Source organism: Neovison vison, chromosome 7 (assembly GCF_020171115.1).
Source record: "Neovison vison isolate M4711 chromosome 7, ASM_NN_V1, whole genome shotgun sequence".
NCBI classification, from domain to species: domain Eukaryota; kingdom Metazoa; phylum Chordata; class Mammalia; order Carnivora; family Mustelidae; genus Neogale; species Neogale vison.
In genome coordinates this window covers 147220929-147238880 of record NC_058097.1, presented here as the reverse complement: position 1 = coordinate 147238880, position 17952 = coordinate 147220929, and the positions used below count along the sequence as shown (strand labels likewise).

The 17952-nt window shown below is 36.2% G+C and overlaps 1 protein-coding gene across 13 annotated transcripts in view; it reads left to right on the top strand.

The window, feature by feature from the left end:
- Window positions 1-17952, top strand: part of EMSY (EMSY transcriptional repressor, BRCA2 interacting) — an 85081-nt gene that overhangs the window by 18036 nt on the left and 49093 nt on the right. For all 13 annotated transcript variants that reach the window (XM_044258492.1, XM_044258495.1, XM_044258489.1 and 10 more), the window contains 2 exons: window positions 102-361; window positions 8691-8967. In XM_044258492.1, the coding sequence (XP_044114427.1) occupies window positions 102-361; window positions 8691-8967 (537 nt within the window). The remainder of the gene's footprint in view (window positions 1-101; window positions 362-8690; window positions 8968-17952) is intronic.

The following is a 17952-nucleotide window of genomic DNA, read 5'->3' as shown; positions in this document are numbered from 1 at the left end:
GAGAGAGGTCAAGGACAGCTGATGACACAAAGACTTAAAATGAAGTATAAAATGCAGGGTTAGATTGTGATAAGTACAACAAAACTGTCATTGCCTTTCAGGTGTTAGCTGTTCAGATGAAGATGAAAAACCCAGAAAACGAAGGCGAACAAATTCTTCTAGCTCCTCCCCCGTTGTCCTAAAGGAAGTTCCAAAGGCTGTTGTTCCGGTCTCAAAGACTATCACTGTGCCTGTGAGTGGCAGTCCCAAGATGAGCAACATCATGCAGAGCATTGCCAACTCCTTACCACCCCACATGTCTCCTGTGAAAATAACCTTCACCAAACCATCAACACAGACGACAAACACAACAACACAGAAGGTATGTGAAGGAGGGAGTCTCTGCCTGCCAATTGCTGTTTCCATCTCTTTCAGTCAGTATGATTCAGATTTAACAAACGTACACTGAGTGCTTACTATGTGCTTGGCATTATGCTGGGAATGATCAGGTTTCTTTAATTCTCCACAGAAAGCTTTGGGATAGATATTTCTAATTCACTTTTTGTAAACAAGGCTCAGAGATGACAAATGACTTGTCTAATGTCACACAGCCAGCAGATGTCATACTTCTAGGACTTGTTCTCTTTTATTACTGTAATGCCATTTGGGAAAAAAGTGAAAATGTAGATTTTTTTAACCTGTATATGGATAACTTTGCCTTTAGGAACTCAGTTTTTACTTTGCCAGAGTAACAAAGTTGTCAGAAGTGGGTGTTTTAGAGAAGAAAGGAAGGATATGATTAAGTGAATAATTATTGTTGCCTTCTTTTTTTTCTTTGTATGGTATCCGTAGTTCTTTTCTGAAACTCTCCTTAGTATGTTCAAATCATCAGTATTCTGTCAGTTATATGTTATTAGAACACTAACTTTCCACACTAATCTGGATGTTGATGGCACCCTAGGCTTGTTGCACACCTGTATTTCTGGAGTCTACCTTCACTAGCATGCTGATACCCCTCTTTCGTTTATTTACTCATTTGCTGGAACATCCTCTGGTAGCTTCTCGGTGTATGGGTGTATGGGAGGTACAGTTCTGGAGACCTTGTATGGTGGACTGAAAATGTCTTCATTTTAGTCTCCCACTTTCTTGATAGTTTAGGTAAAGTATTTTTTAGGTTGGAGGTACTTTTCCCTGAGAACTTTGAAGCTAGTGCTCCATTGGCTGTTGCCTTCAGTATTGCTTTTGAGAAGCCCAATGCCGTTTTAATTTCCTCTTTTCTCTTTGAAAACTCTTGGTAACTCTTAGAGTTCTGAAATTTCAAGGTAATTTTTCTTGGTGTGGGTCTTTATTTTATCCATTGGTACATAACTCAGTGGTCCCTTTTACTTTAGACACTTGGATCCTTCAGTTCTGGGAAATTTCTTGAATTATTTCCTAGGTCTTTCTCTGTTCTCTCTTTTTGGATCAACTGTTTAGGATGTTGAACTGCCTGGATCGATCCTTTTGCTTTTCTTTTCTTGTTCCCATTTTCTATTTGTTTGCTTTTTCTTTCTACTATAATAGTGGTTAAAAGCCTGGATTTTTGGAACTAGACTTCTGAATTTCAATCTCAGTTTTTGCCACTTAACCAGTTTTTTGACTGTGGGGAAACTAAATTCTGGAATTAAGTTTTCTCATTTGAAAACAAGGAAGACAACCTATAAGATTTTGGGGTGTAAATAAATGAGATAATAAATATAAAACTGTTAGAATAGAGCCTAGCACATAGTAAATGCTCTTTAAGTATTATTTTCTTTATCCTTTAATGTTATTCTTCACTACTTTTCTGGATTTGTCCTTTTAGCTATTATACTTTAAACTTCTGGTAACTCTTTCTTGATCTCCAAAAGTTCCTTTTTTAAAAAATAGCATCCTGTTCGTTAGTAAAACCACTGTATCCTGATGATAACGTGATTTTTTTTTTTGATGTTTTATTCTTTTATGTTTTTTCTCTTACCTGTAAGTTCCTTGTATCTATTTGTTTTGATCTCTGTTTCATTTTAGAGTTTCCTTAAATGCTGGCTAGCTGTTTATTATATATGAATATGGGCAGTAAAAACTGACAGAAAGCTGTGTCTATAGGGTGGGGCATGTGGGCTGGCGACTTTCATTGTAGACCTACCTAGACTGTTCTGTTGAGAAAAACCTACTACCCCTTTACCTCTATCAGTTACCAATCTCGTTATGGCTTTATTATGGACTGGTCAGATTTCCCCAGAGAAGAATTTTCCAGTCTGCTGCTTAGAATAGTTAGCCAGTCTGCTAGTATTTTGGGAGCAAATGGAGGGAAGGGCTGGGTAGTCTGACCATTCAGTATATAGACTTCACTTAACCCCTCTGTAGCACAGTACTCAGCTCCCTTGGCCCAGTGTTAGCAAATTCTCTTGGATTCAATCTCTCCCTCAAGGGACTAAATTCAATCTAAACTTCCTTTAGGGCGGGGAGGATAGCTGTAGATACATATGCTGCTTAAGTAGATTTTCAACTAATTTTCCTCTCTCTAGTGCTACTTTTACTCCCACTTAAGACATATCTCCTGCTCTCAAGTCCTGAGTCTTTCTGGGGTTCTCTGTTTCCACTTTGAGGTTATGCTTGATTGATTACTACTTATCTGTTGTCTACTTTACAAAACTTCACAGCTGTTACCTTCTTTCCATTTTGACCTTAGGGATTTACATGCCTCTTCCCCTTTTAAAAAAACATTCCTTCATACCATTTTAGAGGGATTTGGGGGAAGGAAGGGAGAGGTACATTCTTATCTTCGGCAGATGATCTTTTCCTACCTTTGAACCCTCAGACACACAGTAACTTTCATTTAAAGAACCCCCTTGAGTTTCCTGGAAAGATATCATTACATAATACATGAGAAATTATTTTCTTAGTAAACTGTAAGCGATAATGAGCTGATCTGTGGAATATAATTCTGTTTTCAGTTTCAGGATGAGGCATTATGGTACAGTGTTAAAATCAAGCAAGAATTTTTATAGTCAGGGAGGCCTGAGTTGGAACCCCAGCTCTTCTAGTATGTCTTTCTGAATCTGTTTTCCCATTAGTGAGATGAGAATAATGCCAGTCTTAAAAAGTTACTGTGAGAATTAAATGAGATTGGGTATTTTAAAGTACAACAATAGCTATATACTCAAAAAAACGTTAGTTGTCTTTCCTTGCCAGTATTTTATGTAAGGCAGTGTTTTATTTATTTGCACTATTGAGAATGAGCTCTTCTAAATGAATTCATCAATTAACTGAAGCTTACCCCTTAATATGTAGAAATTGACTATTTTTGATAACTTTTTAAATGTTAAACTGAACATGATTTTTGCATTTGTTTTTGATGACTCCAAGGTAATCCTTCTAGTATCACTTTTCATATAATATAATACAGTTAATGCTTTCTGGACTAACCCTATATTAAGTGTTATCAGCCTCCTCTATGAGTTTTTAAGTCTGCTTACTGTAATTTTTTACTGCCCCCCCCTTTTTTTTGCTGGGACTTAACTTGTCTGCCCCTTCTTAACTACTCTTTTAATTTGGTATTTAAGAAATAGTGTAGCAAAGTTTGTTTGTTTGTTTTTTTAAGATTTTTTTTATTTATGACAGAGAGATACAGCACAGGTAGGCAGAGCAGCAGATAGAGGGAGAAGCAGGCTCCCCACTGAGCAGGGAGCCTTATGCGGGACTGGATCCCAGGACCCTAGGATCATGACCTGAGCTGAAGACAGATGCTTAACCAACTGAGCCACCCAGGCATCCCAGTATATCTGAAAGAGCACCCATCTCCCATCATGTCTTTCTGTTTCCTTACTCGTTTTATTTTTATTTATTATATTTCTAGCCAGTTAGTAACATATTATATTTTTATTCATTTCCTGTTTCCCCCATAGAGCATACGTTGCTGAGGGTAGAAACTTTATCTTATTCATCACTGTATTCCCTAGTATTTAGAATAGCTCGTAGAAGGTGTTTATTAATGTTTGTTGAATGAATGAATGAAAAAATGAATAAATAGATCTGATTCCTAGTTCTGATTCTGCCAGCTCTCTTGAGCCTCAGTTTCTATATAAAACAAAGATCATAGTACTTACTTCCTAGAGTTATCAGGAATATTATATAAGATGATTCATGGAGACTTAACATAGCACATACGATGAATGCTTAGTAAATGTCACCTTAACATTTTTATATTTCAAATCTTCTTTGGAAGATAGACATAGATAAAAATATTTGTAAAAGATGGAAGGTTCACCTGTAAGTAAAGTTGGTGTTTTTTGTTTTGTTTTGATTCATTGACTTTATCATATCTTTATTTTTGCTTTTTCTTCGGAATTGCCAATTGAGAATGGGTAGTCGAGGTTGTCAACATATGATGCTTATAAGCCTGTTTATCTCCACGGTCATATGAACCATACCAGGAGATTCCAAGCTCAAAACCTTAGATTTGTCCTACTGTACTTAAAAAATAAACATTTAAAACAAATTAAAAATAAGACTCATTCATTCCACAGATATTTACTGAGTATCTACTATGTTCCAGAGGCAAAACTATACTCTTTGATTTCATTTGTACCCAGTGCCCAGTTTTGTTAGGTCTTGGACAGGCTCAGTATGGTAGCACTAATAGATCTTCTTTGGGATTTTTGTTTGTTTTTTGTTTTCCTTCTGCTGGGTAATTGGACTTTCTTGAAATCTCTGTAAGGCTGTTTTCATTATTGCATTCACCTTTGATTTTTCACAAATCCTATGTAAGTCAACTTAGGAATTATTTTAGGTAAAGTGACTTTAAGTATAATTATTTATGAATTTGTGGACTTGATTCAAATTCAAATAGGTCATATTTTCAGGGTAGACATATTTCCACCTATGTTAATATGGTGCCTTCATTTTAAGTATAACATTGGTACAGCACTTATATGAAAAAAACAACAAAATATAGCTTTATGCTTTCACATGCTTGATTGATATTTTTCATTTTATCCTTAGGGTGCAAGTCCCAGCACTCTTAAGGAGTTTTTGTGAGTGCTAGAAGGTCAGTAATTTGAATTATGGCCTGAATAAACACTGTTTGGTTCACTTGGTTTCAAAATCCCTTTATTTCCCCTGTTGTAATTCATAACTTTAAAGTACAAGTGCATTTTCTTTAAGGTGGATCTCTAATTTTGGATAACCCCTTTTCAGATCAGAAATCAACATGCAGACTGAAATCTTAAAATATATTTTATCATTTGTCTATAGCCTAAAAAATGCTCTTAAGGACTTCTAGATTTATTTTGCTGAAATTTTGTCATAATGTTAGAAGCCTACATGGATACTCTAGTTTTTAAACATTGGAATTATTTGACACAAGTGTGAATGCTTCCCCTTCCTTGCCCATGACAGACATTGTTAATTGACTGTGGCATACTTTCCTGCCAAGCCTTGGTGAATCCTTACCTGTGTCACAGAGTCCTTATAAACGCTGCTCCAGGAAGCTACTACTATGAGTTCAGAGTTGGCAGATGTGAAGATGTGAAACCTAATTACCATTACCACTATAATTGGTTTGACTGTGGTAGTAGCTATGAGTTCTTTGGATTCTCAGGGGTATCAGAATTTGGTGAAAAGATATATAACATTTTATATGTATATATATAAAAGATATATAACATTTTTTAGTGGAACAAAAAAAGACTACATAAAATATATCTCCAGATTGAATTGATCCATTATACCTTTACTGAATAGTAGTAGTAATCTAATAACTACTGTTTGTTGACTGCCAAATATTGACCACCTGCTATGTGCCTAGCACTATGTTAGATGCTTCACATCATTATCTCATTTAGTCCTTGTAATGATTTGCAAGGTAGGTATTATTATCCCTATTTTATAGATGAAAATAGGAGTCCAGAGATTTTAACCTGTCTCAGGGCCTGCCATTTGTCAGTGGCCAAAGCAGAATTAAGCTCAGGTTCATTTGACTCTTAAACTTCTGGTCTTTTTACCATTTTGGTCTATTTCTTCTCAGTTTATATGATAGCTTTTGATTGTTTTTGTAATAATGCTATATAGATATTTGCTGACCAAGTCTATCTAGAAGTATACTGGTCAACTCTAGATAGATGTTTGCTGGTCAAGACTTAGATATCTGTCTAAACTCATCAAATAATTGACAAACTCCTTAAAGTAGTGGATATGTAGTTACGTCTTATAATTCTCCATGATACTGCAAATGTATAAAAATGATGATATAGACAAAATAGTGATGATATAGTCATCTTTGAGGTGTCAGTATTGAGTGCAGACATACTCAGTAAATTTTGACCAACTGATGTAATATCAGGCCTTCTTTAGGACTAATGTGAAAATAAAAGAGAATTTCTCCCTTAATTTCTTCGGATTTTTCAAAACAGTTTTCTGCCCTAGATAGGTAGAGGGAATTTTGGTGGAAGAACAAAAGAAACTCTGCTCTGTTTTGGGTATCACCATACCACCATTATGCCCACCCAGAATAAAACTGTGATACTGTAGGTTTGTAAATGATTTTTGTGTTCTCAGCTGTAAAATGGGGATAATAATAGTGTCTGTGTTACAGAATTTGGGGGAGATTGAAATTTAGCTAATGCACATTAGCTCTAGGAGTTCATCTTGTTTATGTTATTTTCCTTAGGCCTACAGTTTCTCTATATCAACAAGTCCTATTGACTCTACCTCTTAAAAGAATCTGCATGTGATCACTTCTCTTTATTTCCACTATTAATACCCTAGTCCAGGCAGCCTCTATCATTTCCTGCCTGCTCTACTGCAACAGTTATTTACTAGTCTCACTGCTTCCATTTTTGGCACTCACCACATAGCAGCTAGAATCATCTTTTAAAATCTAAATCAAATTTTGCTGTTTCCTCACTTAAAAATCCCCCTATGGCTTCCTGTTGTACTTAGTATAAAATTTAAATCCTTTACTCTGGCTTATAAGTATAACCTGGCCTCTCCTCACTTTACCAACCTCTCCTTGCTTTATATAGTTTTTGCTACACTGACTTTCTTTGTTTTTAAATACATCAAGCTGATTCCAACTATAGGTCCTTTGCTCTGTTGTGTTTTTTTAATCTGAAATTTTTTGCCTCCCTATGTCTTCTACACTTTTCTAGCCACACAGGCTAACTTTGAAGTCTCTTTCCTGCTTCATTTTTCCCCCCTCCATTCCCTGTATCAAGCTATGAGCAAATCCTGTTGATTTTATCTTTAAGTATATTCAGAATCTGTTTACTTTTCATCACTTCTGCTACAAACACTTTGATCACGACCATCTCTGCTTGCTTTATTCCAGGAATATCCTAATCGTCTCCCTCTTTCTACTACCTCTGCCCTACTGTACTCTTCATCTAGCAGACAGTAATGCTTTTTAAAAAATATTTTTTGGAATAGTTTTAGATTTACAGAAAAATTGAGGAGATAGTGCAGAGAGTTCTTATATACCCTATACTCAGTTTCCACTGTTCTTAACATTTTATATTACTGTGGTACTTTGTTGTAATTAATGAACTGGTATCAATGCATTAAGATTAACCAAAGTCCATGGTTTGTTCAGATTTCTCTCTTACGGGATACCACATTACATTTACATGTCATGTCTTCTTAGGTTCCTCTTGGCTGTGAAAGTTTCTCAAGACTTCGCTTGTCTGTGACAGCTTCTCAAGACTTCATTTGACCAGTATTTTAAAGAATACTGGTCAGATATATTGTAGGAGGCTCCACTATTGGAATTTGTCTGATATTTTCTCATCATTAGACTAGGGCTTGGGGTTTTTGGAAGGCAGACCACCTTGATAAAGTGCCATTTTCATTTATCATATCAAGGATATATAGCATCAACATGATTTTATATCATCTGGTCTTCCATTACATCCCTGATTCTATCTCCTACTACTCTCTGTGTCCTAAGTTCCGGTCCCCATTCATTAAGTCGTTGAAATTTATTGGAGATACCAAACTTGCTTCTGCCTCAGGGCCTTTTTATTTGCTGTTTTCTATGCCATTGGAGCACTTCTTCAAGGTGGCAACATGGTTCACACCCCTGCTTCTAGCTTCTGCTCAAATGTTACCTTACCAGAGAGATTTTCATGGACTCCTGTATAAACTATAATACAGTACTCCCAGTATTCTTTATTTCCTACCCTACTTAGTGTCTGTTCCATTTATCTCTATATGACCTATATGTGACATATATTTTCTAATTTGTTTATTGTTTTCTTCCCCACCTATAAGAATTTAGCTCCATGAAAGTATGAACTTTGTCTGCTTTGTTCATTCCACTATCCCCAGCATCTAGAACCATGCCTGGCACATAGTAGATGCTCAACAAATATTTATAAATGAATGATTATCCAAATTACTTTCTAGAAAGATTGTGCCCATTATACTCCCTAAGCAGTATATTGAAATGCTTATTTCATGGTATCTTACACAGCATTGAACATTATTTTTAAAAATACTTGGTAAAAATTGTTTCTTTTAAACATATTTTGATGGTTACTAGTAGAGGAAAGCTTACACATATTTTTAGTTGTGTATTTCTCTTTGGTGAATTGTTTCTTCATATTTCATAAACTATTTTTAGATTATATGTCACTATGAGTCTAGATACATTAGTAGTATAGTGTGTTCATAAAAATAACTTATTTTTCCTTCCTTAGGTTATTATAGTGACCACATCACCAAGCTCAACCTTCGTGCCCAACATTCTCTCCAAATCCCATAACTATGCAGCAGTCACTAAGCTTGTACCAACATCAGTCATTGCTTCCACAACCCAGAAGCCACCAGTGGTTATAACTGCTTCACAGTCCTCCCTGGTCAGTAGTAGCAGCAGTGGCAGCAGCAGTTCTACACCATCACCTATTCCTAACACAGTTGCAGTGACAGCTGTGGTATCTTCCACACCATCCGTGGTCATGTCAACAGTAGCACAAGGTGAGTGGTGACCTGCCGTGTAATTCTGTACCTGTGGTGTATGGGGATTTTGAAGACAACCAGCTGGATATATTTTTCTGCTTTGGGTATGAGGATCCCTGCATTTTATATCAGCAGTTCTTAAATGAGGAACTTGAAATTACAATGGACTTTTGAGCAACACGGGGGTTAGAACACTGACCCCTGGCACAGTTGAAAATTCATGTATAACTTTGACTCCCCCAGAATTTAACTACTAATAGCCTCCTTTGACCAGAACCCTTATTGATTAACAATCAATATATTTCATATGTTGTAGCCATCAAATACTGTATTCTTACAGTCAGTTAAGCTAGAGAAAGGGAAATGTTATTAAAATCATAAGGAAGAGAAAATACATTTTTCATACTGTACTGTATTTATTGAATAAATCTGTGTACGAGTGGACCCATACAGTTCAAACCTGTGTTCTTCGAGTCAGTCTTACTCAAGATTCTTAGGCGGGGGCACCTGGGTGGCTCAGTGGGCTAAAGTCTCTGCCTTCTGCTCAGGTCATGATCTCAGGGTCCTGGGATTGAGCCCCGCATCGGGCTCTCTGCTCAGTGGGGAGCCTGCTTCCCCCTCCCTCTCTCTCTGCCTGCCACTCTGCCTACTTGTGATCTCTGTCTGCCAAATTTTAAAAAAAAAAAAAGAAAAAAGATTCTTAGGGGAAACATTAAGTATACAACTTTTTCAGAGTAAGTAACCCAATGATAAGAAGCAGGAGGAAGAGGATGACATGTCATTCACCTTTTCTTCAGTCTTCCTAAGTTTTTCTCTATGGTAGATGATGGGAGATATTAAAAGGAGCTAAGGCTGAACTGAAGAACAATTGATTCTTAATAATTCCAGAGGAAAGGAAATGTGGGAATCTTAGTTCCATATTAGTCTAAATAAGTTTTGCTCTCTTCCATATCCTTGTCTTCCTCCCTGTGAAAGCCAGATAGCACACTTGCAGTAATCTTTTTCATTGTGCTAGTGAGTCTTAAGATGGGGATGGGAGAGAAGTACTGTACAGAAATCACACTCATAGTTGTGGGAGCATAGAGCATATCAAAGGGAGCATAGAGACAATAAGGAATACAACTTAGTTTTAGTTTTCATTGAATTTTACTTGAACAATACCTAGCTAAAGATAGAGTGGGACTTGAAAGTGTCCTAGTTTATGAGCTAGTAGTGAATGCAAGCACTAGCATAGGAAAACAGAAGTATTTTTCATCATTGTTTTAGTAATGTTTAGTGTGTTCTCTGCAGCTGCGTAGGCAAGGAAGAAGCTATATAGATGTGACGCCATCAGTATTCCTTTACTTTATAGCTCCAGTGCTAGGATGTGAAAGCAGCTGTCATTATTTCCTGGCTCTTACACCTATTTAATATCTCCATCAAGGTTGGGAAAATAGTAGTCTTGAAATTTTCTTTTATTTGTTATTTTAAGTAATTAAAAAAAAATTCCAACTTTTCTATTTGCATAGCAGTAAACTATAATAATTTTTATACAGAAAGTTTGTTGAAAATGTTAGTTACAAACATGATCCAAATTCATCATTTTAAAATTTGAAGGTGAGAGAAGGGGCGGCCACCTCTATCCTTACCTGAGTGACCCTTGTATCAAAACTATCATCCACTGATAATTATTTTTCCCTTCCAGTACTCATCACACAGTTTGTTGAAGTTTTATTGAACTATTAGAAGAATTACTGTTTTTCCAAAGGAAGATGTTATTACTTGAGATGAAAGGGGGATTCTCTTGGCCACTAATGAAATATCTTTTTTTTTTTTTTTAAAAGATTTTATTTATTTATTTGAGAGAGAGAGAGAGTGCGCCCTAGCAGAGGGAGGAGCAGAGGGAGAAGCAGACCACCCCCCTGCCTCGGGACCCTGGAATCATGACCTGAGCCAAAGGCAGACACTTATAGACTGAGTCACCCAGGAATCCCATTACTAATGAAGTATCATTAGGCAAATTGAATATTCCGTTCTTCTATCTCTCACACTGTTTTTTCTAGGTATCCTCTGAAACTCTTGGGAATTTAGGACTTCCCTGTTTTCTCCTTTGCTTCTTATAGTATTCTGTATCTTTTTGAGCTTCAGGTAGTTATTGGGGAATTGAACAAAATATCTCAGAGGTTTCTTGGAAATTCACTGAAATTCAATAGAACATGAGAGCTATAAAAATAAACTCATGAATGCAGATACTCAGGGAAACTATGATTCTTTTGAGTCTTTGAGATATTTAATTTAGCTATTACTAAAATATTACTAAAAAATTAAAGCAATTCCTTTTAAAAAAAGTAAATAGTGGAAGTGGTAATATACAGACCAGAGCTGTCATTCTGACTGTAGGGCTAATGTAGCAGCTTCTGTGTGGCTGACTGGGGGACAAGGGCATTCAGTGTCTACTTTTGTCACAGACTAGAAACAGGCTATTTCAGAGTTGATGTATCTGTCTCTGGTTATTCTTGTAAGGGCAGCTGGTGGTAAAGGGGGGAAGAGTCTTAATGGCAGTAACTTGGTAGGTGAGTCCATGTTTAAAAGTGTAGAGATGGTTCCAGAGTTAGGGGGTATGTTCTTATGGTTGGTTTATGCCAAGGGGATGGAAAGGAACCCCTTAATTTCAAATATGGGAATTCCTAAAATTTTGCCAATGAGAGTGGTTATTTGGGGTTTGTCATCTGAAAGTTTAGAAGACGATTTAGGAGTGCCTCGGTGGCTTAGTCAGTTAAATGGCTGCCTTTGGCTCAGGTTGTGATCTCAAGGTCCTGGGATCAAGCCCCATATCAGGCTTCCTGCTCAGCGGGGAGTTTCCTTCTCCCTCTCCTCTGCTGCTTCCCCTGCTTGTGCTCTCTTGGTTGTGCTCTCTCTCTCTCAAATAAATGAAGAAAATCTTAAAAAAATAAATAAATAAAAGTTTGAAGGATGACTTAAAAACATTTTTTATTATGGAAAATTCCAATCACATATAAGTAGAGAGACCAGTAGAATGAAACCCCATGAGCCCATTGCCCAGCTTCAGAGATGGACAATATATGGTCAGTCTTATTTCATCTATACCTGCTATTTCCCTCCACACACCATTGACCTGGAATGTTTGGAAGCAGATCCCAGACATTATATAATTTCAACTATAAATACTTGAGTATGTATCCCTGAAAAAAAGATCACAACTCACAATGCCACTATCACTTAGGATTTTTAACAATAATTTCTTGATATAATAAAATATTTAGTTCCTATCCAAGAATCCTTGATCATGCGTAAAAAATTTTTTTTAAATTGGGATCCAAAGTCCATACATTGATTGATATGGTTATGTCTTTTTAAACTTTTAAGTCTGTCTTCCTTTCCCCCCCCCTTTGCAGTTTATTTGTTGAAGAAATCTGTCATTTTTCATGAGAGTTTCCCATAGTCTAGATTTTACTGATTTTTATCTGCATGGTGTGGTTTAACAAGTGCTCCTCTTGCATGTATTTCCTTCCATAAAACTGGTAGTTAAATCAAGAAGCTTGATCAGATTTAAATCTGATTGTTTTGGGGAGATGTGGGATTGAATATTTTTTTAAAAAGATTTATTTATTTGAGAGAGAGAGAGAACACGAGTGGGGGAAAGGGGCAGAGTGGGAGAGGGACAAACAGACTGTCCCCTAAGTGGGGCTTGATCTCAGGACCCGGAGATCATGACCTGAACTGGAGTCCAACACTTAACTGATTGAACATTTGAACATTTTTAATAACCTTTTTTTCCCCTTTAATTAGTTTTTTATTTGTTTTTATGTTTTTTAAATATGTAAGTATGTATGTACATAATTATATTTTCTCTTTCTGTTTAATGGAAAGTAACATACACATACATACCGTGCACTTCAGTGTTGAAAGAGATAATTTTTAATTTGGTGGTTTTAAGTCTGGTGCTGGTAATACAAAATGATGGTGATAAGTTGAAATGTGCTTTATGTGCATAGAAAGAAGTTTATTAGATGACTGCTTCATATTTGATTCCTCCCCTTTTTTCCCCTGTAGATTACATAGCTTTTTCTGTTATGTGTGTCCCTTCTTGTTCCTCATAAGCCACATAGGTTGATTACCGTGACCTTTCTACTTTTTATTCTACCTGCTTCTCAGATAAATCCTGATGCCATTATCTTTTCTCATATTTTGGTGAGAGAAATTTTCTTTCATGTCATTCTTCAACTTATATTCTTTTGTGGACTTCATGAATTATTTACCCAATACTGAATCTGTCTTCCACTGACAGTTTATTTTATGTCCTTGACCCCACCTCAACCTGAGTAACATATTGTTTTCAATTGTTTCCACTGAAAACTCCTGTTTTCTTCACTATATTGATTCTCTTTAGGGTCTCCCTGAATGGAGTTCCCATTTTAACATTTCTGTTTCATGAAATCCTTTCCTTATGAAATCCCCCAACCCTGTCAATTCAAAATGATCCTCATTTAGCACCTAAGTTTTTTAAAACCTCAAAGAATTAATGGATTAAATAATTTCAGAGAATAAAAGCCCATCAGTAATCCTACCACTGTATCACAATAGAACTTTCCATTTTATGTATTAATGCATTTTTACCTATGTGGATAAATTATTTATTTATTTAGAATTAAAAACTCATATTCCCTTTGGTATCATACTTTCTTCAAAACATTCTTCTATCTTTCTAAATTACCCTGATTATTTTCAATGCTATTTAATATTTCTCTTTCTATTGTAGTTTATTAAATTCTCTCAATGTTGGATATTTAGAGTATTTCTAGATTTTGATATTATAGATTTACCTATAGCAAATATCTTTGTGAATTTAATTGAGCCCTCTCTTAAAATCAGTTTTCAGGAGCAGGATTACCAAATCAGAGGGTTGGAATTTTTTTTTTATATAAGTACTGTGTGAGTTTTTCTTTTTCTTTTTTTTTTTTTAAGATTTTATTTATTTATTTGACAGAGAGCACAAAGGGGGAAGGAGAGGGAGAAGCAGAGTCCCCACTGGGCAGGGAACCCCACTCAGGGCTTGATCCCAGACCTGTGGGATCGTGACCCGAGCCAGAGTCAGACACTTAACCAGCTGAGCCACCCAAGCTCCCTGAGGGATGGAATTTTGGGGGAGAGGTTGCTAAATATTATATTTTAGTTCCCTGAACTATATCATCTTAGAATATTTTACTAGTACGTTTCCACTGTTAAGTCTTTGTTCCTCCTATTCACAAAAGTTGGGAAGGAGTGTAATTTCTAGGATTAAAAAAAATTTTGAACGGCATACTGTTTAATCAGTCAGTTGTTTAATACTAGTTTTTTTTCCTTTAATCTCTATACAACAAAACACAGGTGAGATTTTTAAAGCTATATGCCTTCTTTCCCCTTCACTTAAATGACTTTTTTTTTTTTTTTTAGTGTGTTTTTGGCTTCATTCTTTCTTTGGGGCTCATGTTAAAACTCCAAGCAGTTTGTGTTTATTCAGATACCTGTGTAGCCTGAACTGTATTTAATGTCTCCAAATATGGCCTATTATGTTTGCTTCAGTGCTATTCACTGTTGCCTGTATTCTTTTGGCATTCAGATGTTTGATTGTTTTGGAGCTCTGGGTTATTAATACATAAACTGAATTGCAAAATTTGATAAGTAATTGAATGACTTCATATAAATCTGAGCAATTTTTTTTTTTTCTTCAAAGATTTTGTTTATTTATTTGACAGAGAGATAGAGAGCATGAGTAGGCAGAGCGGCAGGCAGGGAGAGAGAGAAGCAGGCTCTCCACTGAGCAGGGAGCCTGATGCTGGGCTCGATCCCAGGAGCTTAGGATCATGACCTGAGCCGAAGGCAGCCACTTAACTGACTAAGCCACCCAGGCACCCCAGCAACTGGTTTTTAATAATAAATTTTTTATCTTATTATTATCTCATAAAACCAAAAGTTCAGAAGCAGAGAAGTTCCAATTAAGGTTTTTTTTTTCAATTAAGTTATTTTTAAAAATTTTTCTTTATTTACTTGAGAGAGAGAGAGAGTGAGAGCATGAAAGGGGAGAGGGTCAGATGGAGAAGCAGACTCCCTATGGACTGAGAGCCTGATACAGGAGTCAGGGCTGGGACTCCACGATCATGACCGAGCCGAAGATAGTTGCCACCCTGGTGTCCCCAGTTAAGTTAAATAGCTCACTGAAGCCATCAAGAAGTTTTTTCTAGGCTTTCCTTGTAGGTCAGCTTTTTTTCAGGTAGCTCACATCATGGTTGCAGAATGAGTGCAGCAATTTCATGTATCGCATCCAGATATGACAACAGGCACAGAAAGAATAGACAGTCAGTACCCTTTTGTGAATCTGTCTTAGGAAAGAGAATACCTTTCCCAGAAGTTCCCAGGAGAAGGAACTTAAGTCTTGTTGGCCACAACTGTGTCATACACCCTACCCTAAATTACTTCCTGGCAAGAGTAATGGAGCCATCATGACTGGCTTAGATCAGTTAGAAATTGCTCTCTAGGGCTGGTTTGGGGTCCTCCATAAAATAAATGTCAGTACCCAGGAAGGTGGATCCTTTTGAGGGGAGAAAATGGGTTTTTGTTAGAAAGGACAAAAGGCAGAGGAGAAAGAATATTAACCGGGCAACTAGAAGTATATACTGCATTAGATTATTTGGTAAGTGGTTTTAGAAGAATTGACTTTTTATTTGGTCTTTTACATGTCAATGAGGTTAAATTGGTTAAAAGAATTGTTCAGATACCCTTTTTTTAATCTTTTTTTTTTTTTTGGTCTACTTGTAATATCAGTTACTGAGAGAGGAGTGTAAATAACTTCAGCTGTAACTGTGGCCTTGTACATTTCTCTTTACAGCACTATCAGTTTCGTCTCCTGTATTTTGATCTCTTTTATTAGGTGCATGCACATTTAGGATTTCTGCCTTTTTATTAGTGAAGTGTATTTGACTTGTTTCTTTCTTTCTTTTAAAAGATTTTATTTATTTGACAGAGATCACAAGTAGGCAGAGAGGCAGGCAGAGAGAGAGAGGAGGAAGCAGGCTCCCCGCTGTGCGGGGCTCGATCCCAGACCCTGGGACCATGACCTGAGCCGAAGGCAGAGGCTTTAACCCATTGAGCCACCCTGGCGCCCCTTTTTCTTTCTTTCTTTTTTTTTTTTTAATGTTTCTTTAGTGCTGAATTGTTTGGGAAACAAAGGGCCGAAGGAAGAGGACATTTCACTTATTTAAAACAAAAATAGTCTTCATTACAGTTTATGGTAATAGATTTGTATAGTCATTTGATTATCTTCTCTTGTAACCTTTCTGAAGGTAAGGACTGTTGCATGAATACAATATGGTCCCAAGGAACTAGCATGAAGTATGTGCTTAGTAAATTTTTACTGAATGAACATTCTCAGATTAAGTACTTCAGTCAGGTCATACAGCTGTTAATGTGTTTATGTGTTGAAGCCACGATTTGGACATAGTTCTCTGATTCTAAAGTTATCCTGACTGCTTTTACATCACATACTTACACTATAAAAAACTATGGAGAACAGAGGGAGTTTCCCATGTACACAATTTATCTCAGTATAAGGGTTCATTATAGATTCAATATAAAGGTTAGAGCTTTTAAATAGTTTAGAAATAATATCATTCACTAATATAAAATTTTATATTCATTGAGTCATAAAATGTTGGTGCTGAATGGGGCTCCAGAGATAATCTCGTTCAGCACAGCTAAGCAATGTAACACAGACTTGTCAAATACTAGTATTTGGGGAGGGATGGGTTTGGGTGAGGTGGGAGAATGTGTAGGTAATGTGGATAAGCCCTCCAGGTGATTCTGATTACACTCTTAGTCTCTTAAATAGTTCTTAGTCTGTGATTTCACCTGATCCACACAGCAACCCTTAGAGACTTGCAGGGTAAGGAAAATTATCAGATGCAGGAGCTGAGGTCCCAGGAATTAGAATGACTTCCCAAGGTTTCTTTTCCATCGTTATCATTCTCCAGAAACATTTTACATAGGAACATGATAGTATTTAACATTTTTTCTATAATGCAATGTAATTGTCATAATGGGAGGTGTGGGAGAACAAGGTATGAAATAGCCCAAGAATTTGGCAATAAAATAATAAATTTATGAGCCTCATTTCATTTCAGCAATGCTCAAAAAGTTGATGAGTTATATTCCAGGTTGTTAGGAAGATTAAATCATTTACAGATAATCATCCTGTTATGTAGTTGAGGAATTTTAAGAGAATTACTTGAGAAGTATCTGGGAGAGGGAAGAATTTCTCTCAAACTCGTACATATTTAGTGTATGTTACTGGTACTTCTTAATCTATGCTTGCTACTGATAGTAGCATTGCACTGAGAAGCAGTGTCTTAATACCTTATGTCATCAGAATTGTTTTGCTATGGATATATTGAGTATACCCGCTTGTAATTTTTCACAGATTACTTAATGACCCAGTTAGAGTTCTCAAGCAATGACTTTAATTTATAGATCATCAGAAATGAGATATAGGAAAATTGCTTTGCCATGCTGAGTAGTTCAAAAGATGAATGTTTCAGTGTGAAATATTTTCTCTGGCCTTGTTTAAATTGACTTGCTAGAACCTGAAAAGTAGTATTTTAAAAATGTATCACAAATAAGATTCAAAACTTAGTTTGCTGTGTTCTTATATTATTCACACTAAGAACTTGTGTTTCTCAAAAGAAAATTTATTGAGAGACATGTGAGTATTCCTCCTGTTATTTTCTCTCTTTTACTCTACTGTTCACCAAGGGAACATCAATATTTTCAAGTGTGAGAGCAATGACACCCTCCTTGCCAAGTTTGAGGACTGTGTATCAAATATGTAAAACACCACATATTATGTATGACACTTAACAGGTGCTTGATCATTGTTTTTATTGATTTACCTAGTCTTTATTATCTACTACAAGAAGTAGCTTTAAGTATGCTTTGCTATTAAATAAATTCTTTGCCCCCTACTCTTCTGCA